This window comes from Lepidothrix coronata, unplaced genomic scaffold, assembly GCF_001604755.1.
Source record: "Lepidothrix coronata isolate B3197 unplaced genomic scaffold, Lepidothrix_coronata-1.0 Scaffold0, whole genome shotgun sequence".
NCBI classification, from domain to species: domain Eukaryota; kingdom Metazoa; phylum Chordata; class Aves; order Passeriformes; family Pipridae; genus Lepidothrix; species Lepidothrix coronata.
In genome coordinates this window covers 10,630,582-10,645,280 of record NW_016690180.1, presented here as the reverse complement: position 1 = coordinate 10,645,280, position 14,699 = coordinate 10,630,582, and the positions used below count along the sequence as shown (strand labels likewise).

The 14,699-nt window shown below is 41.0% G+C and overlaps 1 protein-coding gene across 11 annotated transcripts in view; it reads left to right on the top strand.

Annotated features, from left to right (window-relative positions):
- Positions 1–302: 302 nt before the first annotated feature.
- N4BP2 (NEDD4 binding protein 2) overlaps positions 303–14,699 on the top strand; it is a 43,819-nt gene continuing 29,422 nt past the window's right edge. For 7 of the 11 annotated variants that reach the window (XR_001878817.1, XM_017839918.1, XM_017840057.1 and 4 more), the window contains exons 1-5: positions 303–384; positions 6,694–6,808; positions 7,094–7,266; positions 8,967–9,127; positions 12,907–13,246. Coding sequence is in view for 10 of the 11 variants with exons in the window: in XM_017839918.1 (XP_017695407.1) it covers positions 13,030–13,246 (217 nt within the window). In the remaining variant the exon portion in view is untranslated. Of the gene's footprint in view, positions 385–6,693; positions 6,809–7,093; positions 7,267–8,966; positions 9,128–11,758; positions 11,861–12,906; positions 13,247–14,699 lie in introns of all 11 variants that reach the window. The other 4 variants (XM_017839638.1, XM_017839800.1, XM_017839715.1 and 1 more) reach the window with 4 other exon arrangements.

The window sequence follows — 14,699 nt, the reverse complement described above, 5'->3', positions numbered from 1 at the left end:
GACCTCACCTGTGCCGTACCCAGCAGCGCGGCCCCCTCAGACAGCTCCGTCCTCCCGCGCTGGTTCCTCACCCCGGCAGAGCATTGCGAGCCTTCCCAAAGCTGAGCACGCGAAGCTGGATCGGCAGGCAGGTGGGACCGGTAACCACCGGGAAAAGGGGCGGGGACGCCTCCCGGGCAGGAGCGCTGCCCTCAGCCGGCCGGCGCGGGAAAGGGGCGGGGGCGGTGCCTCCTCCCGGGCTGCGCTGCCCCGGCCGGCCGGGGAGCGGCGCTGTGTCCCCGCGGCGCTCGCCCCGCCCGAGCCGCCCCTTCCCGCGGTCGCAGCCTCGCGCCTGCCGCCGGCGGCAGCGAGTGAGGGGAGCCGAGCTGAGCCGAGCCGAGCGAGGTAACGGCCGGCGGGTCTGGCGGCGGGGCCGGGGAGGAGCTTCGGCCTCCCCCTGCTCACGATAGGGCGCGGGGCTGTTCGTCGCGGTCTCCGGGGGGCGGAAGGCGGGCGGCCCCCGCGGCGCGTTATGCATGGCGGCGGGCCCGGCTGCGCTGGGGGCCCGTCCCCGGCGTCACGGCAGAGGAGTTGCCTGCTGTGGGAGGGGGGGTGGCGGGGCGGGGGCTGCCACTGGCGGGAAGCGGCGGGGGCAGCGCGGTCGCGGGTGGGCCCCGCCACTGCCAGGCCGGGTCCGCCACTCGGGCCTGAATTCCCCAGGGCCTGGCCGTGGCCTCGGCGCTCCCCGCCGCTGTGGTGAGCGCTGGCGGCGCTCCGCGGAACCGGCGCCGTTTTTGCCGGCCGCCCGTGGCTCCTCCTCGCCCGTCACCGCGGTGCCCGGCCTTCCGCAGAAATCCCGGCTCCTGCCCCGCCAGCGGCTGTGGCCGCTGGAGGAAGGGTCAGGGTTGGCGTGTCGGCGAAAAGGGTTCGCCCGCTTGCCCCGGGCAGACAGTGCGGAGTGCTCGTGAACTTCGTCTCGTAAAATAGAGCCCCGCTATGAATTCACCCCGTTCAAAATGAAATCAGAAGGTTCTAAGTACTCTTAGGGCTTGTGCGTTCTGAACAAGAGAACCGCTGAAAGGTGTTTACCATGTGTTTACTCCATAGCGTAGTATCCCTGAATGCTTTGGACACAGTTTGCTGTTTTGCTGATCACGTACGATAAGGTCATTGGGGCTTGGGAGGAAGTCTGACTTCCAAGGCGAGAATAAAAAACATTACTTTTCTTAACTTCTGTTCTAAAAGACTAAGGACAGTTTGACTCTTAAGAAACACTTTAATGCTTTTATACAGTGTCTTGACAAAGTTTGGTCTGCATCTCAGGCTTGCAGTAGGACCTGCAGTGAAAAGATGAGCATAATTTATATAGAACTTAAGCAAAATAAGCAAGCTTAAGAACTTAAGCAAAAGACCTCCAAAAAGAATAAAAGTTTTAGATCATGTGTCTTTGGATGTGAGGGGAGAGCCAAAGGTTGAAATATAAACATGAGGAAAATTATAGAAGGGCAGGAAAAATTAAGTATGGTATAGGTCTGTAAAGCTTGAAAATTGTAGCCCTCATTCATCTGGGTGGGGTCTGTGAGTAGGGTAGGGCTTCTGTGTGTCATGTGGTTGCAGCACCACAAGTTGCAATAGTTTATGTTCCTGTAGATTATGTGAAGAACTTGTGAGGGAAATTTAACAGTATAGAAGCACATCTTAAAATCCTTTGTTTTCTTTTTAATAGGCTTTTTCCTGTTGTCTTTTGGTTTTTAGTTGTCCTCTAATTCTTTTGTAGTCTTGTTTACACTTTTTATTTAGAGAACTCCTTTTGTGTTCTATTAACATTAATGCGTTTCAGCTGGGCAAGCTACTGATGTAGAGGGAAATGAAGTTCTTAATGATACAATGTGAAAGTGCAGTAGTACCTGACAAAAATGCATCCATGCAGACTTACAGCTCTTTCACTTTATGATGTAGGTGGCTTGTTACTTGTTACCTTGTCCATTTTACAAAAGAGAATTTTAATTTGTCTTGAATTAAGATATAGAAATATTGTATTAGGGACTGGGGGATTGTAGATCTGATGTATTGCACAATCTCATCTTTCGCTCCAGTCTGTCACTGTTAGTGCACTCACTGTACTGATCTATAGTCTATGCTAAGTCGCTGACTTAATTAGTCTAATTATTATTTTAAATGGAGTTCTTCTGCATATGAATTTAGTTCTGTAAAAGTTTCCGAATTATTAATCCTCAACTTTTATGAAGTTGCTGCCTTTGTTTTTCTCACAGAGGCTCTGCTACTATAAAAATGTCAGTAGGCTATTAATTAGCTGTCACTTACACTGCCTCAGAAGTGAGTAATGCTGTACCTTTTCACCTGAATCTGGCTGTGGTCATGGAAGAGGTTGTTTTACAGCTGTTTCTTCTCATGATTCTGCAGGGGATTCTTTGATTACCAGTGGGTTGGTTTATGTAACTAACCTCTGTTCCATCTCAAAAATTGCCTGTGTTAACTGAAACCACCATTTAAAACTGTTCAAATGGTCTGATGTTTTCTTCGTCATCTCAGGTGAACTACTTTCTGAAAGTAAATGACAGGTTTAAGTCTAGATCTATCAAGTAAATAATGTCAGTCATTTGGAGGCTGTAAGCTTTTTGTTGATGTACCTAGATCAGGATGGTCATCCATCTGTGGGTTATATCAAACTCAGAATAGTGTTTATTGTGTAATGGCTGTGTGTGTTCTACGTTCAACTGGCCTAGTGGATTCAGCAGTGGAAGTGCATTTGAACATAGGAAGTAGAAATAATTGCCCTGATAAGATCAGTGTAGTGTGCAGCCTGGGACCTCACGTGTGATTTTATTTCCTTCCCCTCCCCCCAAAAAATATTTAAGGTGTCTCCATGAATAAGCTATCATGCTTTCTTTATGTGATTTGTTTTCTGGCTTTATTTTTTAAGCTGTAATTGTATGATGCAACATGACTCAGTGTGAGCTGGTGAAGCGTATTATGTATCACTATGGTATGTTCCTGTTCAGGAAACTCTGGAGTGGTTCTCATGTTGCTGTTGCATGTGGGCCATCAGGAAAATTCACAAACTGCTTTATGTTTCTTTCTAACCTGTCTCCTGTTCTCCCTGTGGCTGCTACCGTTCTGAGGTCAGTGGTTAACAGGTAACACCTTGGTGAAAAATATTAAGTTCCAGCACACTTTGTGTTCTGATGCTCCAGCATGATCTCCTCAGGCTCCTGTTTTTGCAAGTGCTTTCTGCAAACCTGAGTACATAGTTTTGTTCAAAAATTTCTTGTGCTTCAGCTTTGTCCCAGTGTGCAACAAACCTTCCTTTAGAGTCACAGCACTGAAAACTGTATGAGGCTGTTTGGAGGGAAGTGGCTGCTGGGGATCACTGGAGTGCAGCACTGTGTGTGTTGTGAGTTTGAATGTAAGCTGACCTTCAGGTAGGAAGAGATTATTTTGGAGAGTTGGCCAGATAGTGCTGCCTTTGAGTTGTTCTATGTATCATGGCTAGGCTTCGCGAATGAAGATTAAGGAGTTCTATGTATCACACCCAAAGGAAAGGTGGAGAGCTGAGAAACTTTTGTGGAAGCCTATGTGGAAGCACCAGAACCAAGACCTGGGCACATTGCTGAAGCCCTGTTAGGTGTCTACAGAGGTCTGAAGATTCATGCTCTGGAGCCTCAGTCTTTGACAGACTCTTCCCTTTGTTCCCAGGTGTGTTGGAATTGCAGCATCATATATAAGAAGAAAGTAAACCTGTTTTCATTTGCAACAACAGCTAAAGCAAGCCAAGATTTGGGGAAGTAGTATTTGCATTTATTGCCAGCCCTGACTGCTGCCAGTGCAGAAAAGTCTAAATTAAAGTATTCCTTTAATGTTCCACTTTTCCTTCCTCCATAATGCCACCTGCATGTGTGTGCCCATAATAATAAGCATCATTTGTGATCTTCAGTAATACTCCTCTTTTACAGTATCTTCTCATCTTGATAGAACCAGTCCTCACCCTCACTGCCACCCTTTTGCTGGCTTTCCAAGCACTAAAATAAATGCTCATCCTTTGGCCAGGTATTAGTCACAGAAAAAAAAAATCTTTACATTTTCCTTTTTTTATCAGCCTCAAATGTACTATGGCGTAGCTGCTTAGCTAGGTAGTGCCAGAGTTGCAGTTTATAAAAGATTACAAACTATTTCCTGCAACTCAGGCCCCAAGCCTTGAATTACAAGATCCAGGCACTGCTGTCTTTAGGAAGGCTTTTCAGAGACAGTTATGAAAGTTCGTCTGGAGACAACATGAAAGGAAATTCTGTAATGCTGAGGAAATGTTAATTCTCCAGAGATGTCTTGGTTTCATTCACTGCCCTTCAGCCTGAGTTTTGACCAGGCTTTGGAAGCATTATGTGGGAAGTCACAGCCCCACCTGGGAGGAGTTCTCTTTCCCCTTTCCAAATACCTCTCTATGTTTCATGATGTGGAGCAGGAATACAACCTTAAGGAGTAGTACTGACTGCAGGTGTGAAACTGCGGAAGCACCACCATAAACATGAGTCTGGTCTTTGTTGCAGCCTGTGGCATTGCTCTGGAGGCCCGGCATAGGCCATGGCAGTGTAGCTGAGCTGTGTGGACAGCCCAGGCAGCTTGAGAGCTCTGCGTCCTGGAAGAGAGAGCTCTCCTCAAAGCTGAGTTCACCATGGGTAACCCTTACATCCACATGTTCGAGAGGGCTGTGAGCTGTATGGAGGCTACCAAAGGACGTAGGAGGGAAGCTATGAAAGGATCAACTAACTCTAAACTCGTCTAGGGCTGGAAAGACATTTTGCAGATACTCTGTATTACTATTTTCTGAAAAAAATGCATGAACTCAAAACATAACAAGCAACAACACTCTACCTAAACAAGGAAAACAACTGCTTGTTGATTTTTCCAGCTTGTCAGCTTACATATCTGCACTTTCCATAATCCGAAGGCCAAACTTTGACCTTTAGCGCACAGCAAAAGGAGGGTGAGTACAAAAGTAGTTCTTTTCAAGCAGACTTGGTGCTGGAGAACAAGATCACTGATGGCTCTCCCTCCTCCTACCTTGCTACTTCAATCATGTACACCCAGCACGTGGTGTACATGAGCCTGTGCTCATGTGTATGGAGGGCTTCTAGCAAGACCAGCTTCCCGGCTTAAAAGGAAACTGCATGATGTGGAGTTTGCAGCTCCAGTCACCTGTCAAATACCAGCTGACTGCCACTGCAGGTTGACTTCTCTTCGTGACCTGGCACGTGGAGAAGAGCTTTTGAGTCCATCCTAGCAAACAGGCTCTGTTCTTCCTTCTGTTTACTTCCTAAGCATCTACTTCTGATGAGTTTGTGCTGGTTTTGTACTCTGGAACTGTGTGTGTAGTTGGATGAAATTTTTGTTTCATACTGAAAAGAAGATTTTATTTTTTTTTTTGTAGCAGCTTCAAAAGAATCTGTATGGCTTGGATCAGACTTTAAAATCATAAAAGTGAAAAAAAATCCTTGCAGAACAGATTGCATAAGGCAAGTTTATGCACATTAGTTAAGAATGAGTTCTATGTGTCGATGTCATGCACTTTGACAGAATTTGATGTGAAAAAGAGGATCTTACTTCAAACTGTTGAACTAGTCAAAGCCCTTGGAACAACCAGTGGGAATAATAGTGAGGGGCAGAAGGGAAGAGCAGAACACACACGTGAAGTGTTTTTAGAAGCACTTTGTCTCTAGCTGGGTATCGATTTTCACATTCAATAACAAAGTGTTTAGGTGGCCCATTCTGTTGCTGGCTGCTGGTAGAAGTGGAAGAACACAAAAGGCTCCTAAACCATCTCCTTTGCTACTCAGGCTTATTGAAAAAAATCTGCTGGAAGCCATTTCCTTTTTTTTTTTTCCTTTTTTTTCCTTTTTGTTTTTTGGGGGGGGGGTTTGATTTTTTTCCAAAAGGAAAGGTTTTTTTTTTTTTTATAAGTACAGCTAGAAAGTGCAATGAGTTGGTCTCAGTTTGATTTCATTGGCTGCTTTTTTCTCTTGTGCTGGTATTTAAATGCTTATTTTGCTCCATATATGAAACCTCAAAACGCAAATGAACAAATGTGGAAATAACCTTTGTTAAAAAGTTGATCTGTAAAACCACTGAATGGCTTTCAGCCTTTCCTGGTGTGGTTTTTCTGAATCCATGTGTTTGAGAGTGAGGTGAATAATATTCTGTGTCTGCAACCTGTCCTATCCTTTGTAAATTTGGGTACTCATGGTCAAGTTCTTGCTTACATGAAGTGCTCTGTATGTTTTGATGCCAGTTCTTATTGCTTAGGAGTAGTGGCATGAGGTCACATGCAAAATGCAAGATGGGTTTTTTCATCTCTTGTGAAGAATGTTATAAAGTATTTGAGCCATCAACCTGTCATGTTATGAGTGTGACAGAATAGTTGTTTCATATTCTTTGCCTGATTAGGTATATATGCTTAATTTGGTGTTTGGTTTTATTTCTTTTTACTTTGAAAGCACAAGACTGTTGTCAGGCATGAGCTCTAGGGTAATATGTACACTGGAATTAAGTTAGACTTTGAGTAGATGTAAACATCTTCAGTGTGTACACAGTGGTTTAGGGGTTTAAATCCACTTGATGAACAGAAGTGCAGTTCTTTAGCATCAGTAGGGCATCGCAAATAAGTGGTATAAGTAACATAATCTTATTTTGATGTACCAGGTTTTCTTTGCCAAATTTCCCACATGATGGAACAAATCTGTTCTTGACCAGCATGGATATGTAGACCTTTTCAAGATGGTTAAGAACTGTGGTGAAGAACCAAGTGGAATGGCAAGTGAGGAAACTTACGTTTATTTCTAACTAATTTTTCTGCCATAATGTTATTTGTTTACCTAACGTAAGTCAGCCTGAAAATCAGTTAAAAGCTGAAATCAAGTAGGTATTTTTATCCTTGGAAGACTTACACTTGAGCTCAACTTGGTATATTGGGTACTTAGCTAAAGTATTAGCTGTGTTTAATTTACTAAAACCAATTAAGTGTATTGCTCAGTGTTTAAAACTTTGCTTATAGTGAGCAAAATGCAAATTTTAATTTGCATGCTGCTTATTCTTTTGTCAGGAGGAAGAATCTACTTCTGCTGATGTTTGATTTCTATGCTGGGAGGCATGGTTTCCTGACAGAAGAGTGCATTATATTTTATAACAGCAGATCTTTATTAAACGTGCCATCAGTGGTGGTTTTGGAAAGATGAGAAGACACCCATTGCAGAACAATTCAGTGAAGCTGAAAATGTAAGTTCTGTGCCATTGCTATTTTATTTGTATTACCAGTTGAGATTTTTTTTCAGTCCCCATCATGTCACTATATATGTGCATATGTGGTTTTTAAAAGCTGGAAGATAAATATGAACATTACATGAGATATTTTTTATATAATTTAAAATTAAAATATGCTTCAAAAACCTCAAAAGCAAACCAAAATAATAAAAAAAGCCACCACCACCAAAGAACCAAAACTAAACCAGCCTCTTTTATATGTATGGAGTTAACTTCCTAAAATTGTTCAGAGACATTTAAAAATATATGTAAATCAGGCAGCTTTATTCATATTGCTTGAATCTTACATTGTGTCAAGGCTGGAGACTTCCTCTGTCCTTAAAAGAAGAATAGGAATAATTTTGATAACATTTGTCATTTGAAGTTGATCACAGTTAAACTAGAAGTGTCTTGTGCTGCTTAGTGCTTTTAGTAAATTTTCTGTAGTGGTTAGAACAGTGGTCTGTTTACTTAAAAAAGAAGTTCTTGTAATGACTTTGAAAAATTATATTTACTGTTGTTTGTTTGCTGATGCAGTATCTTTGATGTAAAGAGCTTTGTGAATACTTTGGTATCAACTATCTAACTCACTTCAAAAATAGTTTAATGTATTTCTTCCTTTGTTCTGTATGTTCTGTCTCTTCTTGAATACTACTGGTTTCCAAAAGAACTTGCAGTCAGTCCAATTACTTGAGAATTTTGACATATCCTGAAAAGGCAAGCTACCACGCATGGTTTCTAAGAAGACATCCCAGTGTAGATGTGTGACATGTGTCAGCTCTTCATCAGATCTTTATTCAGTAACTACATAAACGTTTTTATATTACACTGAGAATGAAACAAGCCTGAGATTTATATTATTTTTCCAGAAATTTTACAACAGTCGGTGCCTAATACTCTTCATAGTAGCTTTTGTCTGATTTTGTAAAAATACGTCTCTTTAACAATATATAGGAGTTCTTAGAAAGCCAGGGAGTTTTTCTGGCTTTTACTATGGAAAATGAGGGCTGTTTAGCTGGACAAATTTAATATAGTCTCAGTGCAAACATCACTCATGCCTTTTACTTTAATTTTAGAAAATACATTTGTAGCCTTGTTTTTTAAACTTTTTTCAAAGTACTAGGAATACTTTGCAAAAAGTTTGCTGACATGACTGTACTGGTTAGCAATGTGGTGACTTGTGTGTGGCAGGTGTATGTTAATGGTTATTTCCTAAAATAAATGAAAACTTAGATATTTTAAAAATAATGGATTCTGTTTTGGAGAGTCTTGGGGATTGTTTTTTCCCCCTTAGATTTTTGTTTTGATGGTTTAAATGTTTTGCGTTCTTTAGATTACGTGTCATCAGTAAGAGTGCACTTTGAATATTTCTAAGGACACCTTACAGTTAAGTCCCCCATGGGAGTTATAAATGCATTCTTAGAACTAGTTTATTAAATGATTGGTTTCCTTTTCACCGAAAAGAAAAGTTGAATGTTGTTAGTAAGATGCTGAGATTGAGACTTGATATCTTGGTCCATCATCTTGCTGTGCCAGGTTGGCCGCTTCTCAACACTTCATTGTTCTATCTGTCAAACAGAAAAGAAGAATGTGTTGTGTTAGGTTGATTATGTAGGTGCCTGCCTGTTTCTGTAGTGACTGGATTGCCTGTAATAATATCTGGTCTGTATCTGCAGAATGTCTATGATGCATCTGTCCAGCTCCTTAGGGGGGTAGCAGTACTGGAACAGGCATCACCTGAGACTCGTAATCTACCATCAGAAATAAACTCTGGCCAGCTAGAAAGATGGTGATGTTAAAGCACCCTGACCTGACAAGTCTACTTCTTCTTTCCTAGGTTAGTAGCATTTGAAAATTATCTTACTTTGTAGAGAATGCAGGTATCTTAATATCTGCTTTATTTGTAAGATTGCATAATTTGGAAGATAATTTTCTTACAGGCATATTTTTGTATATGTGCTTGTTTATGGTAGTTGAATTACATTGTGAGGGGATCCTTAATGTCAGGAGCTGTGTATATCTGAAGAACTGTGTGTGAAGAAGTGCTTAGGGATTTTGTTTTGTTGTGTTTTTAAAGGTAAAGTTGAGATTTTTCACAGCAGTATTGTTTTTTATCTGTGCTGAAATGAAACAGCTGTTTGCTCTGACTGGATGTGTGTCAGATGGTGGTACCCAGAACTGACTACTGAACCTCTGAGTACATTGCAGCCTCTCACTAATTGTCTAGAATTCCCAATCACTGTGTTCAACACAGCCCTGCTCTTCCTAATCATGTTATTACAACTCTATTTTCATCTTCAGGTGGAAAAAAACCACCCCCACCCACAGCAAACTGCAGACTGATTCATATTATGTTATACAGAACCAATGAATGTAATTGAGCCACATATCAGGCTATTGGGTTATTTGGAATTATTTCCTCTTTCTTGGTAAAGGTAATAGTCAAAAAGAAACATAAGTATATAAAAAGGCAAGCCCCTAGATAAAAACCCTTTGTAAAGTTCAGGGCGTGCTCTTAAATGCAAGTGAAAATTGCTCCTTTCAGTTGAGTGCACTAGTGTTATCTCTTAGGAAGTATATTAAAGTGTGCTTTGTTTGTGTGCAGGCACCTATGTTAAGGAAACTTCCCAGTCTGACCATTCATGAGGCACTCTGGCTGTCACACTCCTACTGCCAGAGACTTTATCTGCTGGACCAAGGCCCTCTTCATGGTGGGTGGCTCCAGTGAGCTGACTGGTGCCCACTTACACGCAGCCAGACCAGGTTTCTTTCCTGGTTCGACCCCAGATTTCCAATAGCAGAGTCCAAGACATCACATGCCATAAGTCAGTTTATTCCTGGCACAGTATCACAGCAACAGCTCAAGACAGTCCCTCTGAGGAGAGCCCCAAACCCGAGAATCCCTAAGCTTTTATACCCTCACAGTCTCCTCTGAGCACCAGTCCCATTCTTCTTTCTGTTCTCCCCTCCTGCCCCCCTCACTCACTGTTCCGTGTCCATCCACCTTGCTGGCTTCACAGTTCCCAGCTCTTGCCGTATCTTTTAGCTGTTCATTCACCTGGCTGGCTGTCACCCATCTTCATGTCCTTTGTTATCCCAGAGACTGGGCTCCCTACTCAGTGCCCAGTCTGCATTTCAGTCTCAATCTGCAGCTTGCATGTCAGGCCCCCTGCATAACAAGTATTCATCAGCATTTATTTCTATATATTTTAATTGTCCTTGGTAGTATCAACAGAAGCTATCTCCTAGGAATCTGTCTATATTGTGATAAACAAAGGAGATTCTGTCAAAATATCTGTCTTGAGATACTGACCATGATAAATACCCTGTTTAAGTGAAATACTGGGAAATGAGGATCTATATTTTTGATAGGTTGAAGATGGAGAGATGGAATGAAGTGTGGATCTGTGCATTGCCTTAGCATACTGGGACATGGTGGGAGTCACCAAGGTTTTGACCTGCTTGTAATTTCTGAGGTGACTGATGTCATTTTCCCTTCTGCCATCTTTCCTCTTCTGTGATTAGTTGTGATTGACAGTTTAGGCCTTAATAATCCTGAAGCAATGCACTGCAGATTTGCTGATTTAGATTAATCCAGAATGAAGTGTGTGGCTTTTTTAGAGTAAAGCATCCTAATATATAGTGGGATACACAGCCCAATGCAGGAAATACATGCAGGAACATCCTGCAGTGAGATAAGGCAATCAATTGTATAAAGTCCTCGCTACAGAGCACGTTTTTCAGCAGCAGGTCCTTACAGGATTGATCATTATATGAGAGCTGAATTAAAACACTGACAACACTTGAAATGTTCTGCTTAAAGTGTTGCTGCACAGTAATGTCAAAGAACATGAAAAACTTTCTCCCTTGCAGGATATTTTCTTTGTCACTGAACCTGTTTTTTAGGAACAATCACATTTTTTAGCATTGACAGTGTGTGAAGTTAGGTCAACCTTTTTTACTGGCTAGGGGATGAATGAATTAGAAATAAAAATTTGAAAGATGGGACTTGCTGTAATTTGTTTTGATTGTTGAATACTTTTTCATGATGGTAAAGAATGGTGTAAGGATGACTAATCAGAGAGTGAACGAAAAAATGTTTGATGAAAAAAACAGCTGCAATTGTCCCAGCTCAGTCTGGATAACTAGCATTTTTCACTGTGGTTTCTCCTTTATTTTTGGAAGTCTACTTCTTCCTTTTCCTGTGTATTGTTTTCCTTGTGTGTTTCAGACTTCTTGACCTCTTCATTGTTTCAGACATCCGTCTCATTTTTCTGTGTAAGGTCCGTGTACATGTGGTAGATTCTGGAGTTGTCTGTTTTGCTTTCTTAAGTTTCTGTGACTTCGGAATGTAACAGCCCACCTTCTGCTAACTGTTACTTCTCTTGGTTGCTGGAGGAGATTGTTAGAGAATAATGGAGATGTGCTGTCTGAATCTGCCACTAATCTGGCATTTCATTTGTGCCAGAGATCCAGGGAGGGAAGGACTAAGTGGACGTGGAAGTGCTGCCATTGATTTATCTTCATGTGTTGACTTGATCATCACTGGCAAAATAGTCTTTACAAACAGGTATTTTGTGGCCTGATCCATAACTGTTATCAATAAACAGTGACTCTTTGCTGTAATTAGCTTCAGATTCTGAGCCTTACTAAGGTTTGCTAGTCTTCTGAATAATTATTTGTAAAAAATATAGTTTATTATGACCACCACCAGAGCACAAGAGAGCTTTGATGTTTATATAAAGAAAGGAAGAACATGCCATTGTGTGTGTATTTCAATTAATAATCGGTTTCCTTTTCTATACAAGATTAAGGCAATAATTGCAGTTATAGATACCGTAATGTTTTAACTAGATGTGTTCAAAGGCTTCGTGGCAGAACTCTGGAGGGTGGACAGAAGCCTCTTTGCTTCATGGTTTATAAACAATGTTAATAATGAAATAAAGTTCACACAGGCCGAGGCACTTCTGAGTGTCATCTCGTTCATCCCAGCAGTTCGAGCAGGGGCGCTTGAAGCAGGTTGCCCAAGCCTTGAAGCAGCCTGGGTCAAGCAGGGCTGTGTTTGGTCAGGTTTTGGGAATCTGCGTGATTGGAGACTCCAGAACCTCTCTGGGCAACCTGTGCCTGTGTTTCAATATTGAAGAACCCCAACTGTTTACTCTTAAAAGATCATGGGTGGAGGGAAGTCATGAAGACTTCTAGAAGATTTGGAGATGTCTGTTTGGTTTTCCAGTACTTTTGTAAGAGGAGTAAAATTTCTGAACATAGCAGAAATCTATGTTCTAGCAGAACATAGATTTTCCATAATGTTAACTGATCATCAGGAGCAAAAGAATATTTGTGAACTGACTGCCTTGCATTGCAAACTTTACTCTTCTGGATTTCCTTTAAGTTGTGTTTTACTTATTCTCTCTTCCAGATGCAGATTCAATATCTAGTTAATTGGAAAATAAGGCTACTCTTTAGCTTTCAGCCATTAGAAAAGAAGAAAGGCAGACTTCTACAAAATGCTTGCCTGTATGCTTTTGTAGTTTTTGATCTTTTAACTATCTAAATAGGAGACATGGAAATGTGACTGTATTTTACTGAAATTTCTCTCTTCTCTTTTTGTTCCAGGTCTGCTGTTTCTGTTATGTCTGTCCCAGTTATGAGAGCTTTTTTTGTGACTTTTGAGCCTGGTGCTGTCAGCCTCATGTGAACAAACCAAAACAAAAAGCACGCTGTTTTTTAGAAAACAAAATGCCACGGAGAAGGAAAACTGGTGGGAGTCCTTCTCAGAAGAGTGGCAATTCTGACAGAACTGCTCTTGCTGTATCCCAAGGGGACCCAAGTCACTTAATGTCTCAAGCAGTGCATTATGTCAATAAGGAAGAGCTTTTCAACAGCATGTCAGAGATGTTTTCTATCCTAGATCCTAGCGTGGTTTATATGGTTCTGTCTGAATGCGATTTTAAAGGTAAATAATATACAGTTGGCATTACAGTTTTGTTTTATATGCAGACAGCTCTAAACTAGGGTGACTCCACGAAAGTTGGTGGGGGTGTTGCAAGCATATTTGTGAGTTTAGCTTTTAATGAGTAAGTGAGTCATAATATTTTGAAATTTTACAACCAGGCAAGATTCTTCAAGTTTGACGTTTCTGTGAGGCTGGTAAATGGAGCGGTGTGCTTCATAAATGGAGGTACAGTTGAGAGTGGATTGTTCTATGACACAGAGCAGGCAGTAGTGGAGTTGTGAGAAGAATCTGTTTTTTCCAGTTAGTTTCTGTGCATATCTGCAAGGTGCCTAAACTGTTTCTGCAGGAGGGATATTTTATATTCTAGATGACAATTTTTTAATGGTGTGCCATGTGTGATCTTGACAGCTGCTTTTCTTTTAATACTTGAACTGAGCTTTTGTTTTACTTTTATTTTGCACTGTCATCTCCACTGAGGATTAGTTTTTGCAGGATAAATTCTGTTTGTCATGTTTAATTCTCTGCAGCCTTGCTTTAACTGTGTTTCTTTCCCTGTATTCTGTCAAGCTACGTACTCACCTCTCCTGGCAGACTGTTTTCATGTTTATGCCCAGTCCTTTCTATTTGTTTGTGGTTTTAAAGTTCTTCTATATGCAAGTTCACTTGCTTTTAATGAAAATACTGGATGAGATGCTGGATAGCAACGTCTGAAGAGTTATTTGCCAGGAGAATGTCATATATGGAGCATTTTAATCAATCTATATTTCTATGATCAGATATGATTAGCTGAGATGTTTCTAAAAATATTTGAAAGAAGGCAGAGTTTGGCAATTTTTTTTATATATGTGAAAGCTAGGTAGCCATTAAAAGAGCTGTTTTTATTGCCTAAATTGTACAGTTTATAACTGAATAAAAAAGTGAGAGTGCTATTATGATTGTTGTTCCTTTTAAAATTGAATTTGATGGAATTACCAATTCATGCTTTGAACTCTTATTTAATAAGATTCACCTTTATCAAAATAACAGATTTATATAAAGCTTATTGGAGAATTCAGTAAACACGTGGAATTGATAGTGTTGTACTATCAATAGTAGTTTAAAAATGGAAAGATTAACATATTTTCATATAGTAGTAAGTTGCTCCCATATAGTTGAGAAGATGGAAGGATGATGGGGATTTTGTTTAACGTGTATGGAGAAAGAGTTGGACTTTAATGGACTTAGACTTCTTGCTGCACTGTCTTTCAGGAAAACAGAAACTTAGCCTTAGGACTCAGATAGTACTTGTGCCAGGTTTTCATATTGTTGATCACTGGCAACCTGTTTAGAGGTTTTACAAAGATTAATGCAGATACTGGATTTTTCAGGATGTTTTAAATTGGGCCATAATGAACATATTTCATGGACTTTTATCTCTTTCGTCCTCAGTAGTAGTTTTTGTTATTTTTACACT